Source organism: Brachyistius frenatus, unplaced genomic scaffold (genome assembly GCF_029030835.1).
Source record: "Brachyistius frenatus isolate BFR_SWC_R1_liver_20210118 unplaced genomic scaffold, ASM2903083v1 Contig_2, whole genome shotgun sequence".
Lineage (NCBI taxonomy): Eukaryota > Metazoa > Chordata > Actinopteri > Embiotocidae > Brachyistius > Brachyistius frenatus.
In genome coordinates, this window is record NW_027210601.1 from 5,559,668 (window position 1) to 5,579,706 (window position 20,039).

The window sequence follows — 20,039 nt, forward strand, 5'->3', positions numbered from 1 at the left end:
GGGAAGGGATGAGAGAGAGAGAGAGAGAGAGAGAGAGAGCGTACGGTTCATTGCGCCAACCTGGGAGGGAGGAGGAGGAGGAGGAGGAGGAGGAGGAGAGGAGAGGAGAGGGAGGGAGGAGAGGGGAGGGTCACACGCACCGGACCGGTCCCTTTGTTACGTGTGTGTAGCATATTTGTATTGTGGGGTGTTTTTAGTACGAGTTTTCTTTTGACCTCATTCAAATAGTTGTCAAGGAAACGAATTTTAGACTGAAAGTCGTCGGAGAACAGCAACGAATCGCTAAAATAAATAAACGCAGTAGCTATAACACAAATATTACAATTAAATATATTTTTTTTTAATTTTTTTTTTTACTTTGGATATTAGTGGTGATTATAGAGAAAACCTGGTAAAATATGAACATATTCTCCCTCATAATATGGTGATATTACGTGACTTCTTTGGGGTGGGCTGTACACAATGTACCGGGGTCTCTACGGTAACGGGGTGCTTGGCAGCCATGGCAACGTGCTGCTGCGCCACACGGCCAACGAGTGTGTGGCTGCGAGTGAATGCTCCGTTAAACCTCCGGAATGTAAGCGGACAGTGTGGAGAAAAAGGGGGAGAGTGTACGGCCCTCAAAACAAAAATACCCCACTCGGTTTTGGGGAATTTGCCAGTGGCGACCCCGAAGCTGCAAGACCGGGAAGACTGTCCTGAACCGACGTGTGAATGACGTAATGCGGATACAGTATAGATAATGGCTGCCCTTAAAGACTATCTATGGTATTGCTATGGACATTTTTAGAATTGCCTGCTATACTTTTATGGTCCAGTCCTGGATTAAAAAAAAATATATATATATATATAGGCCTATCTATGAAGTAGGCATATAAAGTCAGAGTCATATTTAATTTTTATACTTTTTTTGCATCTCAAACACATTGGAAATCTATCTGAATACCATTTCCACCTGTGCTGGTTATTTTTCATGCTATTTTTTTGCATTGTTTTTTTTTTTATTTGCTAGGTAACAAACCTTAATACATTAAAACATTTTTAAATAGGTAGTGACTTTTGTGTATCACTATAGACAATAAACACCTCCTCTTTCTGTAACGGTATTTAGTTTGATTAATGATCTGTTTAATAGGAATAAAAGGGTTGCATGCTCACTCTTTGCTGGCATAAAGTAAGTCCCTTTATGAATATCACTGCCCTTTTTGTGATGTTGCGTTGCGTTTCTGTGACATGCATCACATTTTTTTGACAAAAAAAAAATCAAATCTGCATAGTACAATATCAGCTCACCAGCATGCATTATAACACAAAAAATGTATCTGCCAAACATTCTGTACCTCATAATCCCAATATTTATCTAACGGAATCAAAGAATCAATGCACTCAATTTATTAAACCTTTAGACACTCTCAAGTGAAACAAATAGGGGACTAGAGATGACAACAGAAGTCCTGTTTAATGTAGAAAGTGTATTTTTATTATTTCAAACTTCACCTTACACCCAATAAGGTCTTCACCTCATACCTGTCTCCCTGCTTCCCGTCTCCAGATACATCTACAAAAACTACTTTGTCTCCTTTATCTCCGTGCTCTGGTGGGGGTCAGCGAATGAGCTGCAGGGTTCTTCGTAGTCAATGAGATGATAATGGAGAATATTAGCTGCAGATGGGCTAAAAGAAGGCAGCATCAGGTTATGCAAAGAGAGAGAACAAGAGAAACAGGTATGAAGAAAAACGTTGATGTGTAACCCTCTCCCCCCCGTCCCACCCACCCCCTAATGCAACCCCTTTTCTAAATGGAACCAACAAAACAATCATTGGCTGGTTATTTACATGCACAGTATCCCCACTGCTCCCTCCCCCCCTCCCATAGACACACTAATGCCTGATCCCAAAGCCATCTGCATCCATAATCAAGTGTTACATGTACAATAGACTGAAATTATTTTCTTAAAAACAAAATAACATCAGAAACTTGACTTGATTTTCTGCAGTAAAATTAAACTTTAATGAATAAGGCTGATGGTAATCCTGTTTTAATGCAAACATATCTTAGAAAAAAAACACAACCAAAAATGAATTGAGCCTTCCAACAAATATTGTGTATGTAGCCAAAACCTGATATACTGCAGCTTTTACTAGCTCTATTTTTGTCCAAAACTATAAAAAAATAATAAAAAAAAACACTTCAGTCAGCCACAATGGATGACACTCTTGTTACAATACAATCGGGCACTGAAATCAATCCCACACCAACCTGTGTGTAAATTCTCATTATAGCGCCATACCAACGGCTGAAAATAGTCCCAAAAAAGGCACTATTTACTACTGCTGTAGTGACCTTTGCTAAATAAAACTACCATGCCCAGTTCTAGCAGTGGCTTGGAGATGACAAGCTGGGAAAGGAAAAAAAGAAGAAGTTTGATGGTTTTGATCTTCCATGGAATTATTTGACGCTGATAAAATTCTACAACATTACCAGCCGTATCCTTTTAATTGGTTCACCAGCTCCGTTTTATTACCTCAGCAGGCCTGTGGGCCGTGATGTAAAAAGATAGAATGTCAACAACAGCACGGGGAGGAAGGAAAGATGGCTTTGGGAACGGGAATCGTAAGACTGCTCTAGATTGACATCACCACATTCTAAAACGACAACAGGTACGAGCCGTGCCTCTTTTTATTATGTGACCCCACCCACATCCCCACCCTCCCTTCACATATACACACACACACGACCACCCAAAAAAAAAAAAAAAAATTCACAGGGGCACCAAGTGGTAAGTGTCCAGGGTGCAACCACAAAGCACCAGCTAGTCCCGTGGACTTACACACACACACACACACACACAAACACACAAGTGGGAGTGTTGAGAGCTGGCCGCTTAGTAAACCGTGTCCTCGGTGATTTGACAGACGTGTCCCGTGTCCCAGCTCCCATCCTCTCCATCTCTTCTCCCCTCCTCCTGCGTCTCCATCACGTCATCCCACCACCTGGCATGCTGGTTCTTCCCTGAGCTCTGTACATTCTATTCAGGGCTGCGTTTCTCGTCCTCGGACACAATCACACATGCACACACGCACATACACCTCTCCCTCCGGGTGGGGGTTTACGTCCGTTCCTCAGTTAAACTGTGACACAGAGAGTAAGTGTAATCAGGGCGACCTCCGCTGTCCATCCAGTGACACCAGCAGGGTTTGGCCTGAAGAGGGCGCTATTGACGGTTAACCAGCCCTGGGACACAAAGAGGAGGAGATCAGGTGGATTCACACAGCCAGAAATCAATGATACAGTTTGATACCAATGCATTAACGGGCCCTCCACTCCGGATTACACACATAAGTTGAGTTTACTCGTCGTGATACGGCTGAGCTCATGTAACGGTTGTGTAACATCTTATGTGGTGCCGGAGGTAGCTTTCTTTTCCTTCTGGATAAAATAACTCTGGGTTTGATGCTTAAAACATTTCAACAGAAAAGCTGCTATAATACAGGGGGTGTAAAGTTGGAAAGAAGAGACAAAGATACTATTAAGTTGTATTGTGAGGTTCTGTGGGGTCCTGTGTTTCTGGAGCTTGACCCGTTCTAGGACTAAAAGTCAGCATATCTCAACCTCTCCTGCTCGAATTTGAAAGAAATTTCAAATCTGTCTCTTGTGAGTCCACCAACTTGCAACACTAAATGACTGGAGTACTCTTTGAAAGACAAACACTCAACAATAAGATGAAAAACAAGTAGAAGAATTCTGGAGACGGTTATATTTGTCACTCACGTGTAAAGAGGCTGCAGTTGCAGATGAGAGGACTTCTGAGGAGGCTGATAGCCGTAAGAGTCGAACCCACCGATAAAATCAACTTTAAAAGCAGAGAGAGAAGAGCAATGACATCATTTCACTTTACTTTGAACTGTTTCTTTTCACCAAGTGTAGTATTCCCAGATCAGATTCTATTTTGATATCTATTTGATCATCTAATGCATTTAGCATCCCTTTGTAACACTGCGAGGCTACTGTGACATCAGAATCTGCAGAGATACAATACATCCAACCAATACATCATGTTTCTCACTGATACATTGTTCTAGTCTTTCTCAATCAATGTGATGAAAAAACATTCGTGGCGTCGCTTGATAAAGAAAATAGTCTGTGATCGTCTACATAAGTGGAGATATAAACCACAACTTTTCTCCACAGGAAAGATGTAACATTTTCACAACTTTTGTATTGTTGCAAGTCTTTCTTTTTGTAAGATGAGGCATTAACATATTTTTAAATGTGTTGCAGATTAATAAACCGAATTAGCTCATTGCAGATATATTGGTATGGATTGTATTCCGTACATCAGCAGATACGTAGCAACAAATGTCCATCAACAACAGTGAAAAGTTTATTTTTAATCTGTAAATTGTCCCATTTTGTACATAGGTTGGTCATAATTTTAAGAAAAATAAAAATATTAAAAATTGTCAAAATTGTTTGTTTATATATGTCTTATCCCCAATATCAATCCCAATACAGGGAAGGCTCTGGTATAAATGCATCATAAACATAAAATGATGCTATTGCAATTTATTTTTCTTCCATCATTACCACTATATTATTCCATGAACATAACAGCACTCTGTTTAAACTTCACAGACACGGCATACCCTTCCTCTTACGGGAAGTAATGCTTATGATGTCATGCTGTTAGTACATGACTTAATTCCTTCAACTGAGTGAGAGTAAAACACTCCCAACGTGAGAAGACTCATTGAGACACACAGATGGTCCACCCAAGACGACAGACGAGCTGTAGCCAGCAGACAGACAGACACTTGTGTGGTGGGAATATTCTCAAACACGTCTCTAATACTCCCCACAGATGGAGCGCTCAGATCACCCAGAGGGAATCCTCTGCAAGTGACATCGCTGGGCATGACTCGTGCAGGAGCAAACAATGAGATATCATCACCCAAAGCCACGGATCTCGAAAACAAAAGTCCTTTCGGCAGCGTGACGAGTAAACCTAATCAGCCGAACGAGGCTCAAGAAGACGGTCAACAAGCTTTTAGGAGAAGACAAAAGCACTCACAGCTGTCCTCGTCATCCTGGAAGACTTTGCTTACGTAGCAGGCGTACACAAAGCCAAAGAGCTGCGGGAGAAGAGATGGTAAGAAATATAAGATGACTGTTGATGGATAAGCTGAGTCACTGCTGATTTAAGACTATCTGTCCAATATTTCACACATAATGTTTCAGCACAATGTTGAGGGTCAGCGAAATAATGCTCTTGACAGTTGTCTGTGTTGGTGTTCCTAAACATGCATACAGAATGTTATGCGAGTGTGTCACGTCAGATACGTACGGCCAAAAGGATCTGAATGGCCGAGCTCAACACTTCGATGTACTGGTAGTCAAGGAGACAGCCGGAGACAGTGATGACATGGTGGTCATCGGGGGCCATGCGAGAGTCTAACACCGGCGTTACCAGGCAGCCAGGACCATGCTCCATCCACCACGAACGATGGAGGGATGTGTTGAACGTCATGAGAAAGTCCCTGTCCTAAACACACACACACAATACAGAAATACTGAAATGATAATTGTCCAAATGTATGTGAAAATTAATCACTTTTTAGTCAAATAAGCACCCCACCACCACCTAACCCCCTCAAAAACCAGGAAAAAAACCCTGTAATGAAATGACAAGACAAAGAATTGACTCTAAAGGTAACTTGGTACCAGCCTGATGCTGTACTGTATGCAGGGTGTAAGGAGGGGTAGAAAGCAAGTGTTTCTCATGAGAGTAAATATGTTGTTAATAATGTCACACTCATACCACAACTTACCTGAGACAGGTTTCCAACTTCCAGGTAGAAACAAATAATGAAGGAGTTCCAACCCACCCAGAGGACCAGCCATACTGCATACTGTCAAACAGACAGACAGACAGACAGGGATCAGTATTTGTGTGACAGTAATGACACACGTGGCTCGTGCTTCCACTAAAACATGTGGTGAACAGACTCTTTGACATGTACTCACAAAGATGAGGTATCTGAAGCGAAACTGAACCGTGCCGAACATTCCCAGGATGACGGCCATGATGTGCAGGAAGTTGGCCAGAATGGGAGCCCATTGGTAGCCCAGAAAATCAAACACCTGCCTCTGGAGGGCTGCCACCTACAGGACAGGGGGAGGGGAGGGGGGTCATATACGCACGCACATACACACATTAGAAAAGAAACAAACACACAAGTGAGGAAATGTAACACAACACACACACACACACACACACACACACACACACACACACACACACACACACACACACACACACACACACACACACACACACACAAGTCATCTGGGTTTCACACATACCGAATACACACACACACACACACACACACACACACACACACACACACACACACACACACACACACACACACACACACACACACACACACAGTGACAGGGACACACATACACAGGTCTGCCGCAGTTGTTTCCATGGTAACTGCCTGGAGCACCAGCCAGTCCAGTGATTGTAAGAAAGGAGCACCCCCAAAAAGCTCCACCAAACTAATGAGAATCTATGGGCCAAATCCCCGGCCGCACAACAACTCATCAGCCAAACAATAGCCTCGACGACTAGTCCTCACAATGCTGCTGTCTATGCCTGCATCACACTCACTGCAAGGAACAGATGATATTGACTCTTATTATACACTTATTACATTTAGAGGGAGAGTCTCAAGCTATTTGAGGGCAGTGGGAAAATCTAACTTTAAACTTCAGAATGGGGACCAGATGGTGAACAGGGCCTCCTTGTCCCTCTTGGGCCCAACACTCACACGGTTTTGCCTGAATGGGGCTATCACCCCGCTCTTTACAAACATACAGATCACCATGACACCAAAGCGCCCCTGCCCTGTTCCCTTTGCTTCAAACACACACACACACACACCCTCGCCTGTAATGTGGCATGGCACCCCAGCAGCTGCAGCTCAGAGCATTTTTAGTCTGACTGTATGGAGAGGCTGGACAAACATGTCTGATTACAATATGCGGGTCTGTAGCACGCTGCTCTAATTATATCTTCATGGTGAGTGAGTAGAGAGGCAGCTTTGAGCGTGCAAACATGCACACTTACCAACTGCAGTGAGCATATCACCAGCAGCGTGCATCTTCCGTCGCACTTCCCCATTTTGGAGGGCTCAGGACGCGGCTTGGAGCCGCGCAGGCTCCGGGGGAATGACGGGTCCCCGGTCAGATCCAGAGTGCCTGGTCGTCTCAGCTCACACCATTCCCGGCTGAATAGAACTGCCCCGGGCCGCCGCCGCCTCCTCCAGCAACGCTGGTGTGGCGCCTCCACTCACAGTGAGTGACCCATCTTAGCCTCTGGTTTTTGTCGGTAAATACCAGTCGTTGGTTGGTGGTTTTTCAGGAAGGAGAGAGGTGAGAAGGGGTGGAAGGAGGGGTCCACTTCACACCGGCCTGCTGCGGTCCGACCACCGAATCACCTCGGCCACACCTTCCGAAGAGGGGACACACAAAGGCACAAAGAGAGACGGAAAGCTGTCATAATCTGCCTCAGGCTACAGACAGAAATGAGCATCATATGATACCGGATCACACGGGGGAGGAGGGGGTCGACCCCGCAATGGCACTACGGCTAACATTGGGCTACATGCAATCCGCTACGGACACAAAGCAGCCCGTTGTGACTCACGGTTTTCTAGGAGCAGAAGAGTCCTCGTGCCCCTCCACCAAAAAACCCCCCCCCCGTTGTCTGGATCTTCTCCTCCTCGAGCTGTTCAAGGAAAGGAGTCAAGTTAGCGGGCGGATCTGCTCACCGGTACCGGGGTCCGGGCTCCTTCGCTCCGTCTCGCAGCGTCTTTTGTCAACAATCTGTGCCGGGGCGAGAGCAGGAGGAGCCGGGGGGGGGGGGGGGGGGGAGAGAGGGAGAGAGGGAGAGAGACGAGGAGGTGGGGGCTCTCAGTCACCGCGACCCCTCGAGGAGGAGCTGCGTGGATTCTGCGGATCCGCGTGCGTGAGGGCGCGCGACCGAGAGGCAGCCCCGCGAGGCGCTTTGAAAAGGATCACAAAGAAACCGGGGGGGGGGGGGGGGCGCCGGGGGGGGGGGGGGCGGGGGGGGGGGGGGAAAGCTCAGACAGGCGAGAATAACGAAGTGTGTGCGGATCCAGTCCGGAGAGGGAGGGAGGGAGGGAGGGAGGGAGCGCTTGCCCCGCGGAGCTGCTCTTCTCCTCGGCCTGCGGTTATTCAGAGCGGGGGAAAAAAACACACACAATTAACAGCATTGTTTAATCTCAGCTACTTAGCAGGAGCAGTGCCACTGTCCAACACAGTGAGCGTCACAGAAGTAAAAAGTCAGCCATCACTGATGAGGAGGCAGATAATGACCGCCTCAGCGGTTATCACAAGGCAGAAACTAAACAAGAGTACTTCATTTTATATCAGATTACTACAGTGGCTCTCCATCATTTTACATAAAGTCAATGTTTTTCTTTGTTTTAATATTTCCCTTTGATCATCAACAACAAAAGACCGGCTGTATTCATAGTCTGTTTAGTCAGTTTGTGCCCCCCACCATCTCCCCCCCCCCTTTGCCTGTGTTGTGTTTATCTTATTTCAATTGCCTTAATGAAACCCTTTTCAATTGCTTCTAGCTTTGAAAGGTGCAAAACTAAGTTTGCATACCAAAGTGCAATACTCAATAATCTTTACTTATGGTAGATGTAGTGATCCAAACTTGAAGCCCTAGTTGTGCAGTAAATCCACAAACAGACTGCAGAAAGAAAACTTGGAAGAGCTGCAGTGGCATGTCAATAACAAAGATTTTGTCCTATGCAAATCAACACCTGTTTTATAATGTGTTTTTTCACACTGAATCCCAATATTTTGTCAGAATTTCTCTATCACTGTTTTTTTTCTTTCTGTCCCAGTATATTCACATGGGCATGGAAAAGAGGAACCAGGTATCCAGCAATTTTGTTGGCAGAAATTGCTGGACATAGGGATGTTCCTGAAGACAAATATTACATTTGTACGTATTCAAAGTGTAACAACAGCCTTTTTTCATGAATAACTAACAAACACTCTGTCACTTATAAAACCAAACCATGCCAGGAAGAAAAATTCTAAAATCGGAGTCAAATTCAGAATAAAAAGTAATATTAGGTTCACCTCCTTTAGTTTGTGATACAAAAATGCTTTTAAATGCTGATTACACCGACCTAACTCAGAAATTACTGCAGATAAACTAAACAACAGATTGACAAAGATCAATTCCTGCTCTAAACACACTAATGAAACTACTTTTTTTTTTTTTACTAAATAAACAACTTTCAGTAAAATGCTGGGGTAAAAAAAATAATAGTATCCATTCTCAGCCACGGTTTTATCCGTTTCAGTTTTAAATAATCCTTTAAAATACCGTTTCTGTTCAATTTGAGGAAGTTATTTTTTGTGCAAGGCAGATAAGAAAAAACAACAAAAAGCAGCTAAACCACAGGGCATTATAAGATATGTAAACCATTGTGTCTCCCGAGAACCGAAAAGTTTATTGGAAAACTGCAACCCATTAGAAAAAGTGCAGGATATAATGGCGGGCTGTGTGGGGAGCAAAGAGGTAGTTTATGGTATGTTTGAATTACACATTTAAATCTTAATACCTACAAATAACAGAGTTATTTTAAGAAAAGCCCCATAAACTTCCAGACCACACAGAAAACAGTTCACTTTCAAATTCCCTTTTAAATCAAAGCTCAATTTAAGCTTAAACCTGTAAGGAAAAAAAAAACCCAAAAAACCAGATAAAGCCGCAACGATGGATTTTTCTAATCTTACCGTACATCTTATTTAAACTCCCTCACTCTCAAAGTAATACGTTGAAACCACCGTCCAGAAATGTAGTGAAGTACAGTCGTGGAAGAATGATACAAGATTCCTTGTTTTAACAACTTTACCTGTTTATCCTCCGGTTTGATGAATGTAACCAGCAGCAGGTTAAATATAAACCAACTACAAACACAGCAAAGCATCGCAATGACAAACTGTTTTTAAAGAATACTGAAGTTTATTAAAAAGAAATCAGACAATAAAAAAACAAGCCATTGTGGATCATTGTTGGAGGTTCTTGTGACTGAGGATAATAAACTTCAAACACACATCCAGAGGTTCTTAGACAAGCTGAAGCACATGACGTTACAGTGACTCCTTAACCTCTGTCGAACACCACTCATCCACTTTCAAGGAAGGACACGCACACTCTCTCTCTCACAGGCACGCACACAATCAATTGTTCACATACATTACTGAATTTCTCCCATGTACAGACGTTTATCACTGGAGCCGGACATCACTGTGTGGAGAAACAAAGAGGAAAATATCATTAAACTCTTTTTGTTCGTAATGTTTTGTGACTCAACTTTAGATGAACCAACCAGCTAAAATGAACAGATTTCTGAAACTTTCCATTGAACCCAGCGACGCTTAAAGTTAACTTACCTATTTCTTGTGTTCTTTAAAGGGAAAATTCCCCACTTTTTAAGAGAATGTAATAAGTTTTGATGGTAAATGTAGCCAAAGTAAGGCAATAAATGCCTCAATGAATTCTGTGTGTTTTGAGAAGCAGCTGCAAAGTCTGTTGTCCTTCTGGCACCAGTTCCATCATTTGCATGTACAGTAACGTAGTTTGTGGCTGGAAAAATGACAGGCTAGTAGAGCTGTCTGGGACGCCAGGGGGCGCTCTAGATACCACATAAAAACACAACATAATCTTGTTCTCTTTGTTTTTACTGCAACCAGCTAGGTTCAGAACAGCAAAAGTGTAAAATGTAAAAACGTGAGTTCAGAGGATGCTACGGACGAGGATTCATTTTGGAGTGTTTTTGCTTGACTCTAATATTTAGCTGTATTAATTTGAGCCCCAGTATACAGCCAAATAAAATGCAGCGGAGAAAGGCCGACGGTGCTGCAGCTTACAAATGTGACAGGATATGGCTGGTGGGTAACATCCAGGAACTGACATGCCCAGAGCAAAGAGTGACTGGTTTCACTTTTGCTCTGGTCTTCAATACCAACAGAAGCTAAATCGTTCTGCTGAATTTCAACAGCTTTTGTTGGATGCTGTTGCATACACCGATCAAGAATTTACTAAACGTGAAGATTTTCTCCTCACTGGGACAGAGGTGTGCTGGAGACCTTCTTCAGATTACAAATAAAACCAGGAGGGCTGACGACCACTGAATGAGTACTTTTTGCACTTTACGCTTTACAAAGCGGGTTAAAGTGGTTTTACACGGCAACGTGGTACAACACCTGTGTTGTTTGTCTTTAAAATAGCTGCTAATGTTACAGTAGAGGATCAGTACTAGTAGCTTCCTGATGAAAAGCCACCTTCTTTAATGTGTCCATCAGCATCAGAAGCTTCTGCACTTTGTAGCAGAAAAACATTCCTTTATTGGCCACTGAAAAATGTGCTGCTTCAACTGACTACATGTACCATCAACACTGACTGGGAATCCACATAAACTACGATGAATTTTCCACTTTAGGTAAAATAATGTCTCCCCATTTCTTCCAAAAGGTAGGACAGAGTGTAATTTGACACAAAAGCAGTTGTTTGACTCACCTACAGGCTCCTCTGGGTGGAAAACCACTTCATTGACAGAGCCAGCATGGCCTGGCAGCTTGTACAGGATTCTACGTGATGTAGTGTCCCAAATGTACACAAATCTACAAACACAGACAACACCGTGAGAAAAATGACCTAGTAATCATTTTTTGTTTCTATATTAGTTCTACATGATGCACATACTCATGCTGCTCTAATGCTTTGTGACTTACCCTGCTAACGGACAATAAACTAGCATTTTACTCTTTTCTATTGTAAGATATGGAAAGTTTCCCTCTTTGACATCAATTACTGTTGTAGATCTTCTTTACTGCCGTTAAAGGGGTTTATGTTTTCAGTGCGGTTTGTTTGTAAACGGGTTACGGAAAAACTCCCAGACCGATTTTCATGAAACTTGCTGGAATGGTGTAACATGGACCAAAGAAGAACCCATTGTGAGAGCATAATCTGAATCACAGGGTGGATCCACAAATTTTTTTTCTACTTTCATTAATATTGCAATATAGGTCATATATCTTAAAACCCAGTACATAGCAGTAGAGTTGACAAAATGTGGGTAATTCTAAAAATATGAGGACTCCATGTCCGGTACCACAGGTACCAGTAATCTTCTGGGATACACATGTACTTGCTGAAACATAAAGTTACAAACTCAAAAATCGGAGTTTCCTTTTCTTTGGCGGCAACTATGGCGACAGGTGGTAATTGTAGCAATCAGTCGGCAGTCGTGACTGACGTCACGTCAGTCGGCAGATGAAGAGCGAGCTTAACGTGTAAGATTATACTTCTCTGGCAGAACAGGCCCTGTCGGTTGATGGAAAACACATCAGTAACTGGGCACCGCTTGTAATTGTTCCTGGGAATGTCGACACACTCAGCCCGTTCAGTTAATAATGCTTGGAATGTTATCTCATCCGGCTGTTGATCGTGACTTAACAGACATATATTAAAATAAGAGTCTGCGAGATTATTACTCTAATACAGGGAGCTGTCGTTATAGAGCATGCAGAGACAGTAGTCTCATAGTGGAGAACTGGTGCAATTGTAACATCGCCACAGTTTATGTATATCATAGAAAAGTGGCCAACTGGCCTTGGTGAAGGTTAGCACGTTCTGAGGGCTCTTCTAATTTACCTTAAAATATGTGAGTAAAACACAGGAAAGCTTCATCTCAGTAATACTGACCCGAGGTACACTGAGTCCGAGGAGCTTGTTGAACAGCAACTAACCCTGAAGATGAAGATGACTTTGACTTTTGAGAAAATCAACGTGACAAGAGTTTCCCTGACCCACCAAAAAAAAAAAAAAAAAAAAAAAAAAAAAAAAAGGGTACCTTGGCCTTTAAACAATAGCTAATGTGTGTGTGTCACAAGTCCCAGTTCATTTACTGTGTGTATGCGCATTTTCTTCTCACCTGTCAGCGGAGCCTGCGGCTATCTTACTGCCATCAGTGGACCAGGAGCACCTGAGCAAATTCTGAACGACAGGAAAAGATGTTACAATCTCCATTGGCAACGAGGCACAACCATTATACACGTGAGCTATGGTTATCACAATGCGATGAAAGATGAGCTCCTCTTTCACAGAAAAGAGTAAAAGGGGAGGCCATGTGACTGTAGTCAACGACAAAGTAAAAAAAAAAAAATCGCACTATGAAAAAGGTTTTACAGGATCATAGAGCTCTTTATTGCATTTCAGAAAAGGACTCTTTAGAAAAAGGTAAATGTTCAGTTCCTCTTATGGAGAAAAATAATCTGCTGGATAATAATACAATGTGTTATCAAATTTATCCAATCTTTTAGTGAAGGGGTTTTCAACAATGAGAGGCAGAATCAGCCTCTGTGATGCAAGTAAAGCACACAGAGTATGTCCTTGACCAAAAAGAGGGCCAGCGAGGTATTTATGTTACCTTTTCAAAGTTGTGAACGTTGCCCTGGAAAATCTTCACACACCTCTCCTTGGGCGCAAATGGCCGAACGTCCCAAATACGCACTGAACAGAGAGACAGAGAGAAGTCAAGAAAAGACTTCACCCGCAGGCAATTCATAGATCGGCGATGAATCGAAGGCAGTATTACCCGTGTTGTCCATGGAGTTTGAGAGGAGGTACGATCCCTCGGAGCTCAGGCTGAGTCCAGTTACTGAGTCACCATGGCCGTGCATGTTGTAGATGAGCTTGTTCTGCCTCAGGTCCCACACCTGCACCACACAAACAACAGCTTTTCACATGCTTTTTACGCAAGAATGTAAAGAGGCCTATATGAAGAGAGCAAAGTGTAATCTTGAGCTGATATGGATCCATACCCAGAGACCAAAAACCACCTCAGGGAGGACAAGAAAAAAAAAAAAATTAAAAAAAAACAGAGGTTCCTATAGCACAAGAAGACATGACAAAATCAAAGGAGTCTGCAGCACAGCTTGGCATGAAAGTTACAACATGATGCAAAAAAACATCTTTTAAAAAAAAAAAAAAAAATGAAAGAGTGAAGAAGATGTAACAGCAAACTCACTGTTTTATCATCATAGCAGCACCTGAGGGATGCAGCTTCACAGCATACCGAAAATGTGCTAAATATAGTGTAATTAATCCACCTTATTTCACTCATACTCAAATGACCACAGATGTGCCACAACAACAGAATATGTAAGATCAAAAACTAAAAGACTCAAGCAATCCTTTGTTCTTGCAGCTGCAGTATTTAATATCCACGACTATCTTTGAAATCTTCACAAAAGCTACCGCTGCACTGTTCGTAATTATCTAATTACATTATCATCTTGGTCTTAAAAAGTATGAAGGTTTAACTATTTTTTCAAAAGTACTTTCATGTTCATTACTTTGGCACTTTGTAGATTAGAGATTTTTTTTGGGAGGAATGCGCGGATACGGAATAACATTTTTATTTTTGTAGCAATTAGGGCACCACAATGTACAACTTCCTCATACTACAGTTCCTCCCAAGTTTCGTGTCTGTTGTTCCACTCCCGAGTTTCTTTTAATGCACCGCTAACCTGTTATTTTCTTCTTTGGATAATTAAGTCACATTTGATTAAATCTAATTGTGGTATCCAGTTCGTAGCTATGTCTATGAAACTTACACCGGATATGTTGCGACTACTCACCCCAAGTCAAACACACGAGTCACATATAACCCTTTTATTTCCATGAAGATTCAATTAATATTGAACACTGCACATGGATTAAATGTAAAGGCTTAGATTGTTTTGTCATTTTTTTATTTTTTTAAAATCAGAGCCAAAGTCACTATGTCAGATGGATCCAGTAGAAAAGTAAAAGGTATAATATACACTGTTCAAAAAAATAAAGGGAACACTTAAACAACACATCCTAGATCTCAATGAATGAAATATTCCAGTTGAAAATCTTTATTCATTACATAGTGGAATGTGTTGAGAACAAAATAACATAAGAATGATCAATGGAAATTAAAATCATTATCCCATAGAGGTTTGGATTCAGAATCATACTCAAAATAAAAGTGGAAAAATCAGATCACAGGCTGATCCAACTTCTGTGGAAATTCCTCAAGACAAGTCAAAATGAGGCTCAGTAGTGTGTGTGGCCTCCACGTGCCTGTATGCACTCCCTACAACGCCTGGGCATTCTCCTGATGAGACGACGGATGTTCTCCTGAGGGATCTCCTCCCAGACCTGGATCAAAGCATCAGTCCACTCCTGGACAGTCTGTGGTGCGACGTGGCATCGGTGGATGGAACGAGACATGATGTCCCAGATGTGCTGGATTGGATTCAGGTCTGGGGAACGGGCAGGCCGGTCCATAGCATCGATGCCTTCATCATGCAGGAACTGCTGACACACTCCAGCCACATGAGGCCGAGCATTGTCATGCATCAGAAGGAACCCAGGGCCCACTGCACCAGCATATGGTCTTACAATGGGTCTGAGGATCTCATCCCGGTACCTAATGGCAGTGAGGGTACCTCTGGCCAGCACGTGGAGGGCTGTGTGGCCCTCCAAAGAAATGCCTCCCCAGACCATCGTTGACCCACCGTCAAACTGGTCACGCTGGAGGATGTTGCAGGCAGCAGAACGTTCTCCACGGTGTCTCCGGACTCTGTCACGTCTGTCACATGTGCTCAGTGTGAACCTGCTCTCATCCGTGAAGAGCACAGGGCGCCAATGGAGAAGCTGACAATCTTGGTGTTCTCTGGCAAAGTCCAATCGCCCTGCACGGTGTTGGACTGTAAGCACAGGCCCCACTTGTGGACGTCGGGCCCTCGTACCACCCTCATGGAGTCTGTTTCTGACAGTTTGAGCAGAAACATGCACATTAGTGGCCTGCTGGAGGTCATTTTGTAGGGCTCTGGCAGTGCTCCTCCTGTTCCTCCTTGCACAAAGGAGCAGATAACGGTCCTGCTGCTGGGTTGTTGTCCTCCTATGGCCCCCTCCACGTCTCCTGGTGTACCGGCCTGTCTCCTGGTATCTCCTCCGTGCTCTTGACACTGTGCTGACAGACACAGCAAACCTTCTTGCCACAGCGTGCGTAGATGTGCCATCCTGGATGAGCTGCACTACCTGAGCAACTTCTGTGGGTTGAAGACACCACCTCATGCTACCTGTAGTGGTGAGGGCACTGGCAAAATGCAAAAGTGACCAAAAATCAGCCAGAAAGGACGAGGACAGAGAAATGGTCTGTGGTCACCACCTGCAGAACCGTTCCTTTATAGGGGTTGTCTTGATAATTGCCTCATTTCCACCTGTTGTCTGTTCCATTTGTACAACAGCAGGTGAAGTTGATCCACAACCAGTGTTGCTTCCTAACTGGACAGGTTGATTTCCCAGAAGTGTCATTGACTTGGGAGTTACATTGTGTTGTTTAAGTGTTCCCTTTATTTTTTTGAGCAGTGTATTTTCTGAAATGTAGTGGAATAAATGTATAAAATAGCAGAAAATTTAAATACCTATTTAAAGAAGCACTGAATTGTACCTGAGTACAAGTCTATTTCAAGATGTAACAATAGCAAGACTGAATTGCTTCAAAAATATTTCTAACAAAGTATAATTTTTGTCTATTTTAAATGTCATAACATATTCATATTACGTAGCCCTAGCCTCAGTAAGAGGGGAGTCTACCTTACCAAGGCTTATTAGTAAAATAATTTTTTTGGTCAGAAGAGTAATATCTAGGTGACTGCTGACAGGTGAGCTGTGCTGTTTATTGTCTGTCTGCATGAATAAATGTACACACTCAAAACCAACATGGACCAGGTGTGTATGTCAACTGTATGGATTTCAAGTTAATATTTGCCCATCAAGAGTAAATAATTAGTGTGACAGATAAAGATCTCAGTGTACCGGGCTGAGGGAATATCCAGCTCACTTTTACTCAAACTTTGTCTTTATAGGTCACAGGCTTTCATGATGATTATATCTAATTCAAGCTGGGCAATAAAGTGAAAAACAGGAGCTCCCAACAATAGAAGAAAATGATCGACCTCATTTCAATCATCCTGGTACACTGCCTCTGTGATGAAGAGCAGAGCCCGACAGATTTATCAGTTCGCTGATTTTAGAGGCCTATCACAGATATGTTGGTATCAGTGTACGAATTGTTCGATATGAACATCTTTTTACAGAATATAATGCAGAAAAAGACACTTTGGGTAATTTAGAAATTGTTCTTTTCTAAATTTATACTTATTTATGATTGTTACATTGTTTCAGTGCATTGAAGCCAGTTTGGTAAATAAAGCTTATCAATAAACTGTAAAATATCCTGGCTCCATTACGTATCTTTGATATGATACCCACATTTTCATTGATATATATTGATCAGAATTATTTTTTTCCTTCCTAATATTGGTATTGGCCCCAAAATTCCAGTATCACATCACATTGCAATAAGTACTTTAGCAGCCAATTTGAATTTCTCATGACATTTTTTTTTTTTTTATCGTTCTCTTAGCATTATGGTTTTTCAAGAACAAAATTATTTCCCATGTCATTCCCTGGTTTTCTGTAATGCTGAAGCCTAGTACCTTGATGTCGTTGTCGATGCCTCCAGACAGTATCTGATCGCTGGTGTCATTGAACGTCACGGCCAGTACCTGGTAGGTGTTCTGGAAAGTGTGGATCGCTCCTTTCTTGCGAACGTCCCACAGCTAGCGAGCAGACAAACACACAATCGGACCTCAACCACACAATCCAAACTTTAGGATCATGTCCACAATTGTGGCACAAACATGAGACACATGAAAGAGCAGTCAATGCATTTATTTAAACTAACTCCCATCTCGGTGTCTCACCTTGACGGTCCCGTCATCACTGCCGGTGCAGATGAGTTGGGGCCCTCGCCGGGCCGGGTAGCAGCTGTTCACGAAGGAGGTGTGGCCTTTCAGACGCTTGATCCTCTCGCCTGTCTCACTGTCCCACACACCTACAGTCTTGTCTGTGCTAGCTGAGAACAGCACGCTGACATACGCAGAAAGAAAGCACAGTTAGTCACCCCTTTATCAAGACGCCGGATTAGACTTTCAATTAAGAAGCATTTGGTTTTGATGTGTCCAAAGAACTGAGCCGGCGGGTAACCTTTAACAAACCCGACATCTGTGTTGATCTCCATAAAGAATAGAAACGGTCAAATTTGCCTTGTTGCTCCAAGTTAAAAAAAAATATGAGAATTAAATAGCTGACAATATTACTGACTTTTATTAAACTAAAGCTCACTCACACTCTACCACAAAAACAGTTTTGTCAGGCAGAGTGTAACTCTGGTCTTCTACTTCATTGGCCATCGTCCATACCTGCCGTCTGTGTTGTAGTGCAGCTCCATCACTGCTCCACTGTGGCCCTTCAGAGTGGCATAATTTTCACAATCTCCGTACACGTTCCACATCACTACAAAAAAGAAACATAGCGTGCAACAAGTTCGTCACACTCACGGGGAATAAGAACACATTTTAACAGAGATTTGTGAACCATCGGTCCGTCTCCACAGATTTAATTGTAAGAGTTATTAACTTACGTATGAGCCTGTCAAATCCTGAGGAGGCCAGAGTGGCTCCATTGGGATGAAACTTGCAGCAGTAGATCTCACCCTCATGGCCAGACATCAACATGATGGGAGCCTGCAGGCTGGAGGTCCGCGGGGGGCCCTAAAGATGACAGGCAAGGCGTCAATACAGGGGCTGTCTGCCTGTGACGTCGGGGCTAAGAAAAACCTAGGTGATGGACCTGCTCATAAACTCTTGCTTCTGGCTAATCCGACCTCTCCGAGCTGTATGTTTGCCTGCTATTATGGCAGCAACGGTGCGCATAAGCAAAGCTTGATCCGTGGTTGAGGTATCAACATATTTGTTGATGACTAAGTAACAGGAAACTATAACACAGAAATATGTTTATCTATGTTTATTTTGCCCATGGGAGTACACTGGTAATCACGATAATATCCATTTAGAATAAATAATATTTCTAGTTAATGTTTATCACAGTGGATTGCATTATAAAAAAAAAAAGTCAAACAGGTCTTAACATGTTCAGGTGGCAGCAACAATAAAGGCAGAAATCGGACATGGAATATGACCATTACACCTTTCTAAAAACAGATCTGTAAAACATATTTGAAGGTAAAATTCAATGCAGGCCTTTTGTGTTAGATTGTATGACATAAACAACATTTTACAATATGCGTTATTTAGATTTGAGTTCCAGGCAAAGAGCATCACAGAGTAGCGGAAAAATGCGTTTTTAAGTATTTCAAAAGTCTTTGTGAGATAAATGTATTTAAAAAAAATATATATATATATCCCACCAGATAATAACAAGTTAGATATTAAGTTGTGAGCATCAGTACTTGCCGCAGTCCTCTCTGGGCGTGGTTGAATTTGATTTAAACCGATCACAGTATTTTATTTCCTTCTTCTTTGGAGTTAATGTAGTTATTTTATTCCTGTTTATCCGTCTACCAAGAACCCAAAGCAACTTCCTGTGCCAGTGAATTACACTCAACAGCACAACGGGTACACATGCGGCGGTAAATAACGATGCACATTACTCGTCGTTATGTTTAAGTTTTGGTTGCCAGTATAACGTTTTTAATAGTATTTTAATGGCACCTTAGGTTACAGTGAGCTACTTTACGTACCGTGGCCACGAGTTGCTGAGACTGAGCTGCCGCCACCAGCTCCGTCCGAGGCCGCTTCACGGCGGTCGGAACCACCGCCGTGTCCGCCACTCTCTTCTTAGGTTCAATCATCCCGGGTTAGTCGACACAACAAACAAAAAAACAACAACGCAAAAGCGGGTAACTTTAATGCAAAAATGTACCAAAAAAAAATGAATGGAGGTCTCTTATGGGAGAATGTCGAATGATATAGCACCAACGAAGAACACGGAAGGAGTACTTCCGGGTTAC

The 20,039-nt window shown here is 42.7% G+C and overlaps 2 protein-coding genes across 3 annotated transcripts; both read right to left on the bottom strand.

The window, feature by feature from the left end:
* Positions 1-2,733: 2,733 nt before the first annotated feature.
* Positions 2,734-8,068, bottom strand: nkain1 (sodium/potassium transporting ATPase interacting 1). Of its 2 annotated transcripts, none has more exons than XM_069695478.1 (8): positions 7,842-8,068; positions 7,139-7,519; positions 6,025-6,162; positions 5,829-5,909; positions 5,345-5,542; positions 5,072-5,132; positions 3,772-3,853; positions 2,734-3,234 (listed from the first exon to the last, which is right to left on the bottom strand). In XM_069695478.1, exons 2-8 carry the CDS (start codon positions 7,190-7,192, stop codon positions 3,225-3,227), a joined length of 624 nt encoding a protein of 207 aa, XP_069551579.1. In that variant the 5' UTR covers positions 7,193-7,519; positions 7,842-8,068; the 3' UTR covers positions 2,734-3,224. The 2 variants fall into 2 exon arrangements, with proteins under 2 accessions (XP_069551579.1, XP_069551570.1); XM_069695469.1 differs by having other exon boundaries at positions 7,718-8,068.
* A 1,996-nt stretch (positions 8,069-10,064) lies between these two features.
* Positions 10,065-20,030, bottom strand: snrnp40 (small nuclear ribonucleoprotein 40 (U5)). Its single transcript, XM_069695617.1, has 10 exons — positions 19,770-20,030; positions 18,651-18,780; positions 18,430-18,523; positions 17,932-18,097; positions 17,665-17,787; positions 13,722-13,842; positions 13,554-13,636; positions 13,059-13,120; positions 11,642-11,745; positions 10,065-10,369 (listed from the first exon to the last, which is right to left on the bottom strand). Exons 1-10 carry the CDS (start codon positions 19,878-19,880, stop codon positions 10,320-10,322), a joined length of 1,044 nt encoding a protein of 347 aa, XP_069551718.1. The 5' UTR covers positions 19,881-20,030; the 3' UTR covers positions 10,065-10,319.
* Positions 20,031-20,039: the final 9 nt, after the last annotated feature.

Coding starts and splice junctions, on each gene's coding strand:
- snrnp40 (XM_069695617.1), bottom strand. CDS start 19,880: ATGATTGAACCTAAGAAGAGAGTGGCGGACACGGCGGTGGTTCCGACC. Junction 18,524..18,650: donor AGGATTTGACAGGCTCATAC/GTAAGTTAATAA, acceptor TCTTTTTTGTAG/TGATGTGGAACGTGTACGGA. Junction 13,637..13,721: donor AAACTCCATGGACAACACGG/GTAATACTGCCT, acceptor CTCTCTGTTCAG/TGCGTATTTGGGACGTTCGG.
- nkain1 (XM_069695478.1), bottom strand. CDS start 7,192: ATGGGGAAGTGCGACGGAAGATGCACGCTGCTGGTGATATGCTCACTG. Junction 5,910..6,024: donor GCTTCAGATACCTCATCTTT/GTGAGTACATGT, acceptor TCTGTTTGACAG/TATGCAGTATGGCTGGTCCT. Junction 5,543..5,828: donor AAGTTGGAAACCTGTCTCAG/GTAAGTTGTGGT, acceptor GTGTGTGTTTAG/GACAGGGACTTTCTCATGAC.